The sequence below is a fragment of the Lepisosteus oculatus genome, chromosome 6, assembly GCF_040954835.1.
Source record: "Lepisosteus oculatus isolate fLepOcu1 chromosome 6, fLepOcu1.hap2, whole genome shotgun sequence".
Lineage (NCBI taxonomy): Eukaryota > Metazoa > Chordata > Actinopteri > Semionotiformes > Lepisosteidae > Lepisosteus > Lepisosteus oculatus.
This window is the reverse complement of record NC_090701.1, coordinates 1,361,880-1,376,228: the sequence shown is the minus strand read 5'-3', so window position 1 is coordinate 1,376,228 and position 14,349 is coordinate 1,361,880. Positions and strand designations below refer to the sequence as shown.

Below are 14,349 nucleotides of genomic sequence, written 5' to 3'. Positions count from 1 at the left end.
TTTGCCAGTGCAGAACCTTTACAACCATTTTCACGGTTGGTGTGTGGTTATTTTTTTTAAAATTCATAATTAACACCAGTTAATATTGAAACCATTTTGCATGTCTGCATATCAAACCAGAAACCTGTCCTGGGACTGTCTTTTCTTGTTCTGTTCTGGTCTATTCAATCACCAGCATCACATGGACTTAATTTATAGTGACCCTGGTAGAAAAACTTCTGCAGTTACAGTATGTTGTTACAAACTTCACGTTTTAGCAGTTGCTGCATTGTTGCATCTGTAGAGATTACAGAATTAATGCTGGATCTCAAATGGCTGTCATTTTCCATCAGGCATCTGGGCTACTGTTACATTCTGTAGTGAAACAGGGAAGCGTTTAAAAATTAGTTATATCTGCGTGTGCTTCTGTTTTTTTTAATTTTTTTTGTTTCAAGTTGGTTGGAGGTGATAGATGTTTTTTAAATGTTTTTATCATTCTTTCACGTTTACGAAACTCTGCACGGCTAATATGACCATACTGGCTGTTCTGGGGGCTCAGTACTTGGTCAGAATCTCTAATGAAATCTGATCTGGTTTTGTTTTGAGGAATGTAACTTTCTAAATATGTCTTTGGCTTTCAAACTCTGAAGTTTTTTCATGTTTAAAGAATGTATTCGATTATTTAAAACTTTTTACTGTGAATTCACTTGTTAAAATAAGTTCAGTTTATTCAATGAGGAAACATTTCTTCATAAAGTTTGTACAGAGAGTGAGAGAAATAGCTGCATTCATTTGTACTGAGCTACAAAGGTTTTTTAGATTGTTTTGACAGCCTGAACTGAATCAATACCCAGCCATGTAACTATAATAGCACCAGGTACCTGGATGAGAGAAAAATAAGCTTGCATTCCTCTTACTCACATGAAAACTAAGTTGGATGTTAGAAAATTACTCATATTAAGGAAACTTTCTAGTTTATTTCAGTAAAACTGGATATCAGTAATAATTTGTAAAAAGCATTCGTTGGAATGATTTGCAATCAATACATTTGAGTCTTAAATGAACTGTGAGAAAAATCATTTAAAATTTTTAACTGGAACATTTAGTGTTATGAAACTGATTTTAAGCTTCGTTGGTCATGAGTATTCATGTTCATGATGGTATATTCTTAATTTATTTAAAAATAGTAAAACTACATTATATAAGCAATACAATGTCAAGTTTAGAGATCTGAGACCTGGAGGTTTTGTAACAAGACAAATTGTAAATTGTATGTGCCTAGAATGGCCATGCATATCTAGATATAATTTACATGTGCATAACTCACAAAGATTGCGGTGTCTTTAACCTGTCAGATGTGAGGCACATTTCCCAGTTGTGTCCCCCTCGTAAAGACTGTGTTTCATTTCTGTTGCATACAATACCTCAGATAGTTAAATCCCCTAATGTGGAGAGTGATATGTTAATTTATCGAATCTGCATTAATATCTGGCTGAATTATGGTACCTTACATGTCATTATATCGAGTCATCGTGAGTGGTAGGTGATGAAATATATATCTCAATATATTTCATGCATGTGTGTAATATACATATATGGGGCACGTGTATATTCATTTCATGGAGATCCCAGCGTGTGTAAAAATAACTTTTACTTGCTAAAAGCACAAAAAATTGAAAGATCTATGGAAACTGGAAATCACTTCTGGTGCATTTGCATACCCTTTTATCTGTGTTAATATGCATTACAGATGGCTTTCTGAAGAGGGAGCAGGGGGCGCGGGGATGCACTTGTACTTGGGTTTTAATGAGACGGTCTGGGTGCGAGTCGAAGGAAGGTATTGTTTCTTTATTTAGTGTGGCCCAGGTTGCTGCTGCTGGGTCCTGAGGTCACAGGTTGCGCGCCTCCATCTTCACAAGCACGTTAAATAAGTGCTCTTGGGCTTTTATAGACCCTCCAGATTGTGGTGTTGTTATCACAGTGCAGCTCACAGGGGACCATGAACCCTTCGCTGGCCTGACAGCGTCTTCCCAGGTTCCAGTCAAAGGCGGAGGCGTGAGCGGTGCCTGCGGGAACGTGCCCGGGACAAAGCCGGCACCCTACCGGCTCTCGCCCGCCCCCTGCAAAGCTTCCAGCCCGTATCGCTTGCTCTGTGTGTCCGTTCCTGCCGTTTCGAGCTCTCCTGCCTTGTCGAAATCCATCCTGGCTATTGCCTAGGATGTTATTCCGTATGGGTGATCCTCTAGCTCAGTTCTTAGAATCGCAGCCAATCCCTTTACGTTACATCTGCTCAATGCTTCTCCCTCCAACGCTGGGTGTTGGTCGGGTGTGTATTGCGGGAGACGGTGCTGGTGTTGGTGAAAGGGGCGTACGGCTCGCGTGTCTTTAAATTGCGCTGCAGGAACTTTTGGTTCTGACAGCACATGATAAGGGTCGCTCTGAGAATGCGAAGGTATACCCACCAACAGTGCTGCCCCCCCTTTGGAAAGTGGCCGCTAGTATAACATGTGAAATTATTTCGATGCTTTGAAGCCATGCCATGGATGTGAAAGAGAAATAAACTCTTTTTTAATAACATGGTATGGAATTCAATAGTCATTCCCACAATTAGTTATAAATACTACTGTTTTTAAATTCTGTGTGAAAGTGGATATATGCCTTTTAAACCATTTAAAAATAAACTGTGAATTCTGATGTTTGCCTGATTGCTCAGATCATTGTAATGCTTTCAGAAAATGTTTTTTCAAAAGCCTCATCTTAAGGTTCTGTAGCTGACTTTGTGGCGTCTTTTTCCCACTGTACGACAGCTTGCTTTCTTTAAAAAAAAGTTCATGCCTTCATTCCCTAATATATTTTTTTAAAGCTTCAAGCTAAAATCAGTACGCAAACGTTGTAAAACCTGTTGTATTTTCATGTCAGAAGAACAAAGGTGGGATCAAGAGATACTTAATTGAATACACCTGATTGGAATTATACCCAGCACCGGTGGGAGACCCGTGTATGGTTAGCATAATAAACTAGTAAATCTAAGACATGGGAAAGCTTCAGGCATTCCTTCCAGCATATTGAATCAATTAATAGCATGTTCAAGGAAACCCTGATTATTTGAAGGAGTGGAGAAAAATGACTTGATTCTTTACAAGTTGTAAAGGTTATTATTAGTATGCTAGATAGAGTGTGTTCTGAGGAGTTCATCTTGGCCTTTGATCTGTGCTCTCCCCCAGCTGGAAGCTGTGCACCAGGCTGTGCAAGCAGCGAGGATGGACAACGGCCGCCTCCGCCGGGAGAGTGAGTTAGTGCTGGCAAATGTGGATCGGTGGATCAAAGATCAAAAGTAGGTAAAACTTTGTCTTCCCCCACTCATGTTTGTAGCCTCCCCCTCACCTCCCTGTAACGCTCCCCTGCTTCGCAGCTTCTTGCTATGCAGCTAACGTCTTAAGTGTCTTAATACAGTAAAATCTCATCCCCAAATGCACCTTTACTGCTTTTGTCCTAATAGAAAAGCCATTCCTATTCAAATGTTGCTTTTTTTTTACCAACATGAATGCGGACAAGGAGCCAAGGTAAATTTGCTTCTTAAAACAGCCCCTTTTTCAAGTTACCTTGGGCTTGAATCAGTTCTAAACTCGCAAGGCCTAGTTGGTCTCATTAAAATGTCTGGGGTAACTTTTAAGAAGCGAGTTTCCCTGTGTTGTTTGATAGAGCGCTGTGCAGCAGTCAGAGACCACCCATGGCCTGTGGTCTAATTGGAATATACTGTATAATAGAAGTATAAGATTAATTTTGGTTCATTAAAAAAATGAATAAGCCATAAAGGCACGTTTAAGGGAGCATGCAGTGCAAACTCTGTGCACTGCATGACTGAGCTAATTCAGCAAGGGATTCTTATTGGACTGCTTTCTTTTTTCCATATGTGTACATTTCCAGATCACATTCCAGTTTCCTTCCAAAAATTTCAGCTGGGGGTTCTGTTTATCCTTAACAAATAATCCAATCTGCAGTCTTCAGTAAGGCACAGGCCTGGGGGGTGGTTATGAGTAAATGTGCTCTGCCTCTTTCTTTCAAGCGTACCGTACCTCTAACACATCATGCTCGTTAGGTCTAGTATGTTGTCATTAAATTAAAGCTTAAATTGTGGGTCTGTCCCCCTCACCGAATTCCATTGCCCATCCTGTCTGGGGTATTGCGGTGAGAAACAGCCTCCTGAAGCTGTCCTCTGTTCACCGAGAGCACGGCCAGCGGGTCAGCCACAGGATCCTCACCAGGGCTTCTTCATTTTTCAAATAAAGTTGAAAACAAATAACAGCATAGTTACAGTTTAATAGCATCTAGCAAACATTTAATCATTGTTGCTGCGTGCCCATGTGCTTCTAAATGGCATTTCTATTGTTGTTGATCTACAAATTTAATTTAAACTGGTCCTTTCGACACAAACTGGTTCCATTACAAATGGACTTGAGGACCTGGTAGGTCAGTGACCCCATTAGCCAAAAGTTAAATGCTTGAAATATATTTTTGCACCTGTTTGCCACTGACGCGTAAAACAGATAGCTCACATTTCAGTGCCCTGTACTTATTTTTTTGAGTAAGCTGCTTTGGGAATGTTTAGCTTAATAAATTACAGTCTTATTTTTGACTTTCGGCCAGTTTGTCAGCAGCTACAGCTGAACTACAAACACTTAGCCAGTCAGATAGGTGTATGTTTTTCATTCCGAATGTTTGGCGATGGATCTCTCTACAGAAATTATAATGACTTCGATTTATTGATTAGTGCTTTGTTTTTCTTTGTGCTGCACTTCCTAAGTTTCTTTTGTTTGTGCTTGATCACTGTAGTACAGCCGCTTATTTCTGAAAATCATTTTCATCCTCCAGTGTTTTTGAATGATTTTCCAATTTTTCTTTCCAGCTATACCATTGCAAAAACTTTGATAAACAGATAGTAAAAATGTTCTTTTAATTACTGTTTTTATATTACATCAGCACCAGTATTTAAAAAATAATATTTATGTTAGACCATATTGTGATTCAGTCCGTGGATTTAAATAGCAGCAGACATCACAACAGCTGCTTTTTAAAACTAGATTACTTCTGTTTTTCTATTGTTTGAAAGATAAACATGCATTTCCGATTCTAAGACAATATTCATTGTCAGGGATGTAAGTTTTCAAACCTTCTAACTATTTTAGGAGATTGGTATTCAACTGTGTGGAACAGTTAAATGAGCAGGTTCATCTTCTGCGGTTTTCTTTTTTAGTTGCATTCTGTTATTTTGTGCAAGATTGTTTTTAGCTGCTGTAAATACGATTTCCAGCAGAACCCTGTTGTGGAAATATTTCTTTCCCTGTTATTTTGGGGGAGTGATTTGGGACAGAACAGCGCTGCTGTACAATCTTCTACAGGCGGTACTTCACCAAAGGTCTTCACACAGTTGTGTGACACTAATTTGCTCCTCTTCAGAAGCGCTGTTTGCTGTTGTTCCACAGTCAAATAACATGGCAAGGAACAGCCTAAGTAACGGCCTAACTAGAAAACCAATAACTTGTGATACTACTTGTATGTGCTGGAAGAACTGTTGGTGTTCATCCCTCTTGATACACGCTGTGAAGTGAAACAAAAGCAAAATGCACGTTCTTTCTTTCAAAGCCTCACCTGCCTGCCGATGGCTCAGCATTACGATGAGGGGCTGTCCTGGCTGTTCAGGGCCTGTGAGCTTCTGCGTGAGTGAGGGAAGCTTTAAGGCAGCAAAGGGCCAAGACATAGAACTGACAGAGACGATGACCAGGAGTCGTAAGCTGTTCTGGCTGCAGAGCTTCATTTTTCAGCGCAGTGACTGTGATCCAAAGTGCATCGCCAAGACAGCAGCAGGAGATTCTTAGGGGAAGAGATCAAAATGCTCTAGTGGCCCCTGCCAGCACCTGTCCTGAATAGGCCTCATTTGTTTTGGGCCCATTTTGAATGAAGTAAGGACAGAGAGAAAGAGCAATAAATAAGGGGCAAATGCCATAAATTCTCCAGAACTGAAAATACACTCTAAAGGGGACAGGCTGAGTGTTAACCCAGAGTTTGCAGTTACTTTCTTAATTTGCAGTTACTTTTTTAATGTATTGGATTAGTTTTAATTAAGTCGGGTTAAATCATCACTTGGCATTACTGTACAGCAGATTAGTATTGAGTAGTGTCATGGAATCTCACAAAGATCTTTCTCCTTATTAATGCTTATTGCATTGTTTGCTCCGAACAGGAACGCTAGTGAAAAATTGGCTGGAACGATCAAAGAACAGAACAAGCTGCTAGCTAAAGTCAGTGCAGAAAAAGAGTAAGTAAACACCTTTTAAGACATGAATGCTTCTTGGTGTGTGTGGTTTTGAAGCTACTGTTCTGCCCTGAAATAACTTACTTTCTAAAGGACTTTCAACATAACTTTAACTGCTCTGATACCCATGGTAAGTTCACGGTCTGCAGCCTGCTTTACTAATGAAGTTCTCTTGCCTGATTGATGAGATATTTTTAAAAGTCCTAGTGCTGTGTCTAATATTCTGAAATAAATATCACACATTACTATGGTTCCAGTTTGTTCTTCTTTTTGGTTTGTGTAATCCCTCAGCATGAATGTGTTGAATGACTACGTGTGAAGCTACAACAGTGTTTATATGTAATTCAAGCACTGAGAATTTGCTTACCTTATTATTGTTATTAATAGGACAGAGTTGCAGTTAGTAGCGTGACTTGTTCTGTGTAGACCTGGATTCTTTTTTTTGGCCAGATCAGAAACAAGAGAACAATTTCTGGTACGTTTACATGTAAGCACATGGTATAGTAACCCTGCTTTTCTGCTGCTTTGCTCTTAAATCTGGTCAGTTATCTGCCTTTTCAGATCATCAAGGAGTTCAAAAGCCCAATACTTTCTTAACCATCCCTCCTTCTTCCTTCTGTACCTCAAGTTAGATACAGCGCTACATCCTCTTCTTACAGTTACAGTTGATTTTTCATCTGGACAGACGTTTTCTAGAATGAAAGATGAATATTGCACCTTAAATGTATCTCTTTATTTCTTGGTGGAAATTGAATGTAGTACATGAATTCGAAAGTCTAAATGTTGTCCCTTTAGTATATTAGTATAATTAAAGAGTATTACTAATTAAATATGAATGGGAAAAGAAATTTGCAGGCTATGGCTAATAAGCAGTTATCCATATCTAGAGCAGAATGAGCTTTACCACACTCATCATAGTAGTCACAGTTGTTTGAGAGAAAGTGTGACAGGATTCTTGCGGTAGGTTCTGAGATACATTTAATAACAAGGACGCTTGAGCTCTCAGCTCAACTTTTTTAGACAGCTATTTGAGCTGACAGAACCAGTTTCAGGATTTTGTTTCAGTTGGTAACTTGAGCAAACCTAATTTATCACTGGCCTTTAACTTCTGATTAGTGTTGGGGAAAATTACTTTTGAAAAGTAGTCAGCTACAAGTCACTTGTGTAAAGGAATACTTTTTTTTGGAAATTAATAAGAGTTTAGAGGAAATTGCTTTTAAGAGATGTTTTAGTATCCAAAATAACACACTTACTGCAGCTGATGTCCTAAAATTATTTCCCATATTAACTGAAAATGTAATCCCTTACACAACTAAGTTGGAAGTGTAAAGGATTACTTTCAAAAGTAACCCAACTCTGATTAAAGATGAATTATTATTATTAACTTTAAGCATAATATATCTTTAACTGAGATTTACCGAGATAGCAAATTTCAGGACTCCTCTTAAATCTTTATTCCATTTTAACATCCTTTGCTGATTTTGCTTGCCTGGCATCGATTTGTACTTTTTTATATAGTTGGTTAAAATCTAATTTGTTTCAAAAAGTTTTTTTTTTTATTGTTCCAACATCTGTCTTAACAGGTCTGCTTGGGCACTAATAGAAAATTATTTTGATTGCATGATGATGTCCATCTACTGCATATGCTTTTGTACGTTTACTGTGCTTTAACAGCGATGTAGCACACACTCCCATTCCTGCTTTGCGTATTCCAATGTACAGTACAGTGCCTTCTGTCCCTCCAGTCTGCACATACAGAACCACTTCTGTGGAGGAACTGCTCATGGGGAGATACGCCTGGGTCCGGGAAGGTCTAGTTTGTGAAATGGCTGCATGGAACTGTGTGATTTCTGTAATATATGATTGTCATTAAACGTTCCTGATTAGCAAAAGAGTAATGTGGAAAAAAAAGTAAAAACTGATGCCAAGGTTTTCTAAAATGTATTTTCAGATGCTCATAAAATCTTCAGAAGGTATGCCTGGAAAATAAGTGTGTTCCTAAAAAAAAAATCCATGATCATATTCATTTTTTTGCAATGGTGGAAAAGTGATGCTTATTTTAGGTTGCCAAAAGATGTTTTTTTGTACTGTATATAACTTTCATGTTAACATACTGTGTCTTAGTTATCTCTCTGTGGTTTTTCTGTGTGCTTTGGGAGGAATTTCGGATTTGAAGGTTAAATTTTCATGTTCCGAACTAATTAGTGAGAGGAGCCAGATCTTCTTGCATTTCCACTGTCCCGGGGGAGAGAGGTCCTGTACATGAGGGGTGCTGCTGTGGAGGAGGGCGAAGGCAGTGGGGTGCTCTTGCTGCTCCCCAGTCCTCTGCCCTGCTCCTCGCAGTCTCCGCGCTGCAGCTCTCTTGGTGTGCCTGGGTGCCGTTCACAGCGCTTTGCATGATGAAGAAATCCCACACACAGTAATGTAAAACATGATCACTTTATCTGGAGCTGATTTAAGACAAGAAATTGTCCACTTTTCCTTCAGTTTAGAGCAGGGAAAAATCACTCTGGCAGAGACCCAGAAGATAATTAGACCCCAGAGACGAGAATGTGTGCTCAGCCTGACAATCACGTTTGCCCTGTTAGAGTTTTAAAGAGTAACATTCCACATTACAGCCCAAATTACAAGTGCAGGAAGCAACATTAAAATCCAGAAATATACCTTTTGAAGAAAATTAGTTGCACTTGTCTTTTTTCATGCAAGCACCATTTGATAAGGCACAAGCACGATCTTTATAAAAGGCGGGCGTTTTCTTAATTCCTCCTGCTCCTCAGCTTGCTGCAGTCAGTTGCAGCAGGACCATTTATACAGTACATATCTGATTTTGCTTTCCCTGTTTATTCGCGTTCTTATTTACTAACAAGTTAAATTTCACGGTACAGGATTCAGAATTCCCCAAGGTATTTGTGCTGTTTAAAAAAGGTATAAGACATCAGTGCAACTGTATCACCTTCTCTCGTCAAGTGAAAATCAAGACAAGCGTCTGTGACATAATCTAGCTGTACCTAGTACACTCAGTAATATGGTTAATTCTGGTTTCTTTTCCTGGTTAACAGGTTAATTCTGCTTCCTTTAGAAGGGTGTGGGTCCACCCCTTGAAGCTTCAGCGTGATGAATGTCCCAAAAACATTTAAATAACCTTCCAGGGGGGGAATATCCTCTAAGCTGCATTGATACATTAGCCCACTCCCTTTGTGCTTCTTGCCATGTGGTGTATGGGAAGATTCATGTAAGCAGAATGCCTTTGGTGGGATTAGCACTGCTGCCCAGCGGGGTGAGGGACCTGCTGTGCAGAATGCCCTGGGTGTACCGGCAGGGCTTCGTCGGGGAAGGGCAAGCTTAGTGGTCATCAGAGATCAGGACCTGTAGCCCTGGGCGAAGACCGGGCCGCACGGGCGTGAAGCTGTGGGCTGGCCGGCACAGGAGGGTTTACTGCAGCCTATAATCATGCAGCTGTTCAACAGAGCAGCGGCAGCGTAATCATCAGACCTGTTCCCGCAGAACCCCTGGCGTCGGTTGTGACATCCTGTGACGGGATCCTGAATCGTTTAACCATGCGTTTTAACATGGCTGCCCAGCAGGCAGCCGTGACGCCCTCGGATCCTTTGTAGACGTGGGCCTGCCCGTTCAGGGAACTGTCTGCGTGCAGGACTCCCGGAGCGCTGTTCGAGATCCACAGACCTGCACGTCTCTAACAGAGGCTCCGGGTGTCCTGGAGGGGTGAGAAGCTTAAATGCTGTTGGAGCTTTAAACAAAACATGATTTTATTTCAAATGGTTACTCTCCCTTTACATTGGCCAATATGCATATAAATGTGCTCAGCAGTTCTAAAATGTGAATTCACAAATGTACATTTTCCTTCATGCAAACACTACAAATTGAAATGTCCGTGTGTACAGTATGCACCTTTCAGAAATTAGTCTCAGGGTTAATTTGTTAGTTGATAAATTCAGTAAAATATTAATAATACAGAGCATCCTAAATGACAGAAATGAAGTTTCATAAAGATGCACGAAGATAATAGAGACTGGACTGCAGAGATGTTCAAGTATATTATTTTAGAAACTGTCCCGTGTCTGTATTCTTTAAAGTGTAATAAGTTGGTGGTATGAATAGGCCTGCAACTGTCCAGCCTTTTGTTAGGAGAAAGAAACTACGAGTTCTTTTTAAAACTGGAAGAATATACAGTAATTGCTGCAAACTCAGGCCTAAATAGTTACTAGTTTAACAATGAAATCAACATTTGAGTTCCCTGCATGTCTTGTTTTCAGACTTTATACTTTTTGAACTTGTTACCAGAGCTTGTTAAAACCAAGGCCTTAAGTGACACAGCACTTTCAATTTATGGTAAAAGTCAAACCAGCAGCTAAAATGTGAAGCAGCCAGCTTGTCTTTTAGTACAATAGCAGGGTTGTAGAACAGTGTTAAACATTCAGCAGCTCTAACTATAAATGAAACACTCTGATTGTTCACATGAAAGTTAAGACAGATCATTTTAGCTTGAGTTGTTTATAAAATGACTTGTATTTTCCTTTTTAAATAAAATGGCACTATGCTAATAACTGGGCCTACTAAGTAGGTCATATTTATTCTGAGAAGTAATACTTTATAATCAAACAGTAAGGAAATCTGGAATTCAACATTCTGATTCAACAGGGGCAAATGACAAGTGCACCTGATGGCTTATATGTGTTATTATACAGCTGTGACATATTCCATGCATCACACACAGTGATCAAAGATGTCTCCAGAGCATCTCTGTCAGGCAATGTGTCCCTGTGCTTCCTGCGCATTTCCAAATGAGGAAATGATCTGCAGTCATGCTGAGCTTGTCATTGTTTTCGATTTGATGATTCTGATTCAGATAATACACAAATGCATTTGGCAGTATTGATGTTTTATTAAAAGTGTCAGGAGTTCATGGAGTCAAGAATTTTTGAAGAACAAGCAGAGTTCCACCGTGTGCACTGTTTTCATTAATGGTGCACATTGCAGATGGGCTGTCATTTCAAATGCTGTAAAAAAAGGTTTTTGTGTGCTTGTATCAAACCTTTGCATCATGGACAGGAATGTTATTTGTAAAAATTTAGCAACTAATTGGTAATTTGCTACAAGTATGCCTTATCACAGCAGAAAGCTCATGTGTATTGGCATTAGAAGAACTAATGTGCCCTTAAAATCTTGTATGTGCTTGTAATGAATTTGAATGTAGGTTCCTTTGAAAAAGATGTCTTCAATAGTGTTTTTGATTCATGATTGATTTCGAGAGATTGGTTTAGACAAGTTTAACCCATACAGCAGTATATTGAAAGACAAATACCATTTTATTCTGTGAAGCTTTATTTACTTTGTTTGTGATTAGGAAGTACAGTTCATGACATAACCTCATGAAAGCTACTGTGTGTTCTGTCCTTACATTTATTGTTGTTTTCAAATGTAATGCCAGATCTGTAATGTTATCACATACAGTACGTGTTTATTAGAATTTTATTGTGGGACAGTTCACTGTTTCTTCAGAATACTAATTCTGTACCATAGGAGAATACAGGGAGAATACTAATATTATTCTGTACAATAATTCATCTCTAAATTATTCAAGCACTTCATTTTTACTCTTATTTACAAATTACAAAGTACTGATTTACATTGCACATACAGTAGGGTCATTTTGCATTTTTAGTTAACATCAGGGCTGTTTTGTTCAGACATCATGAGTTTTGTGTATTGTGTTTTTTCTCCTCGTATGGTAATTTCATTTTATTAGTGTGCTAAAGAGGCTGGGAAGACTACTAAGATCTAGATATGGTATAACATACTATAGTTTAGGTGAGGTACTGTGTTCTTAAGCTTGTGCAAATGTGATATATTTAATAATATTTCCTAGTATATGATAAATAACGGTATGGCTTTAACATTTCTTTCGTTTTTTCACATTTCTTTTAAATCATATTGCATGGATTTTTGAATTAGCTATTTGCTAAACTGGTAAGGAATCATCAAACATCCAGTATTAGTAGAAACGCAGATATGAGGCTCATATTCATTAACCTAATGGTTTCTTCATCTGGCCTGGAGAGGTATTCACAGTGGTAGTGTTTCATTTGGTCACTAAAAATGATGTCTACCATCTTAAGATTTCAGTAGTATTAATTAACTTTATTTAAAGCACCTGCAAAAATTGTCACCTCCTTATTAAGTGCCATTGGAGACTTATTTTCTTCCTAGCCCGATTCATCAAAATGGATGTTAACTTTAGTTTGATTGCACAGATATCTTGGCAGGTGTGTTTTAACTGTCTGTGTTTAAGCAACTGTGGCAGTATGAGGCACTTCCTAATTTATTTTCTGCAACACTCAATAAAATGCATTATAAATCATTAAAATGCATTACAAACTCATTTGGAAAAATGTATATTTTTAAATGCTATACTCATTTAATGCTCTTCTGTGCTATCCTTTTGCTCAAGTGCCAGGTTTTGATGAAGAAATGAAAGACAGTGATACAGTACAGTACTGGTGTTACAACATTTTCTGCAGTACTTTTTATTGAAATTTCTAAGAATGAAATATTGCTAAAATTGTAAACAAAAAAAACATTGACACTGGACATCACAAAAACAATAAGTAATATTTCCCAAAGGCTTTTGAGGATATTTGTAACAATTCAGTAAAAATCACATTCCACAAACTGCAAAATAGGGCCTCATTGTTTGATCTATGTATTTTTCAGATATTTGCAAGACTCAAATTATGCAATGGAAAGAGAAATTAAGAGACTGAAAGCAGACCTAGAAGAAAAGGACATTGAAATTGAACGTGTGAAGGTAAACATTAAATAATTGAAAGATTATTTTAAAAAGGTGAATGTGTTGCACAAGTTGTGAAATTAAATACATGCATGCACTGGGGATTTATTGTGAGGGTGCATTTATGTGAGAGACTAAGAGTTTGACAGAGACATTCAATGACAAATTTGTATATGAGCAATGATGCATGATGTCAGATTGGGAAAAAAAAGATTCTTTCAGAAACGCTAACACCTGAAGAAGAAATACATACTAAAGTCAGTGTATTACAAAAAACGATTACTGAGATTCGATCCACTTAATGCAGCAGACTTTGAAGGATATGAGGGCCAACATGAGAATTGTTTTGAGGAAGTGGGTTAGGGTTAGATATTCAAGTACTATTGCAATTTCACCTGGATCAGTAATAAGGCATTCATTTCCGACTTCTTTATGAAATGAAGAAAATAATACAGATACTTCTGAAACTAAAGGTTTGGCTTTTTCGCTATTTAGAGTTTGGTAAAGAAGTGTATATTGGCACTAGAGCCAACCAATTAATTGGCAATAAATTGGCACTGTATTGTAATGTATAAAGTAATTTAATCTCCTAATGAAAAGCAAAGAAAGACATGTTACAAAATTTTAATTCCAATTAAAAAAATAAACCTAGCATAAGTGGGACTTGAAGAGTTAATCACACTTTTCTTTAACATACAGTAAAAATCCTGGAAATCAGACTGGATTTAAAGAGACAGATTCATACTTCTTTTCTGCATGGTCATCTATTATGGTGTAATGACTGCTCTTCTCAGAACTCGATTGGCCAAGAGGATTCATGAGGTTTGTAATGTACTCCATCACAGTTAATGTACTGAGAGTTAATGAACTTCTATTTTCTCCCCTGTCAGACGATCCAGAGTCACTCTGCTAATCAGCAAGTACTTCTTAATCAGCACAGAGGTCGTTTGGAGGTGGACGAGTGAGTATTTAATACTATTCTTGCATGAACAAACTTAGTTGAATAACAACGTGATTCATTTTTTTGCTATGAAAGGAAAAAGAGCAGAATATATACCTATGCACACAATACTTTAAAATACTCTGTTTCAATGTTTTCAAACAAATATGGATGCCTGATTGTTTAATAAACACAAACAGTTCATTTTCCATCAGATGCAATTTGGTAAATGGATACACTATACTGAAAGACCAAAAGAAAGACTGATTATTTCTTCCACTGAAGCTGATTTTAATATAGAAAGGCCTG

General features: G+C 38.2%; 1 protein-coding gene across 8 annotated transcripts in view; it reads left to right on the top strand.

Annotated features, from left to right (window-relative positions):
* LOC107078318 (early endosome antigen 1-like) overlaps nt 1–14,349 on the top strand; it is a 153,322-nt gene that overhangs the window by 122,794 nt on the left and 16,179 nt on the right. For 6 of the 8 annotated variants that reach the window (XM_069190851.1, XM_069190850.1, XM_069190854.1 and 3 more), the window contains 4 exons: nt 3,204–3,313; nt 6,221–6,295; nt 13,025–13,118; nt 13,991–14,061. In XM_069190851.1, the coding sequence (XP_069046952.1) occupies nt 3,204–3,313; nt 6,221–6,295; nt 13,025–13,118; nt 13,991–14,061 (350 nt within the window). Of the gene's footprint in view, nt 1–3,203; nt 3,314–5,622; nt 6,199–6,220; nt 6,296–13,024; nt 13,119–13,990; nt 14,062–14,349 lie in introns of those variants that run through there. The other 2 variants (XM_069190852.1, XM_069190857.1) reach the window with 2 other exon arrangements.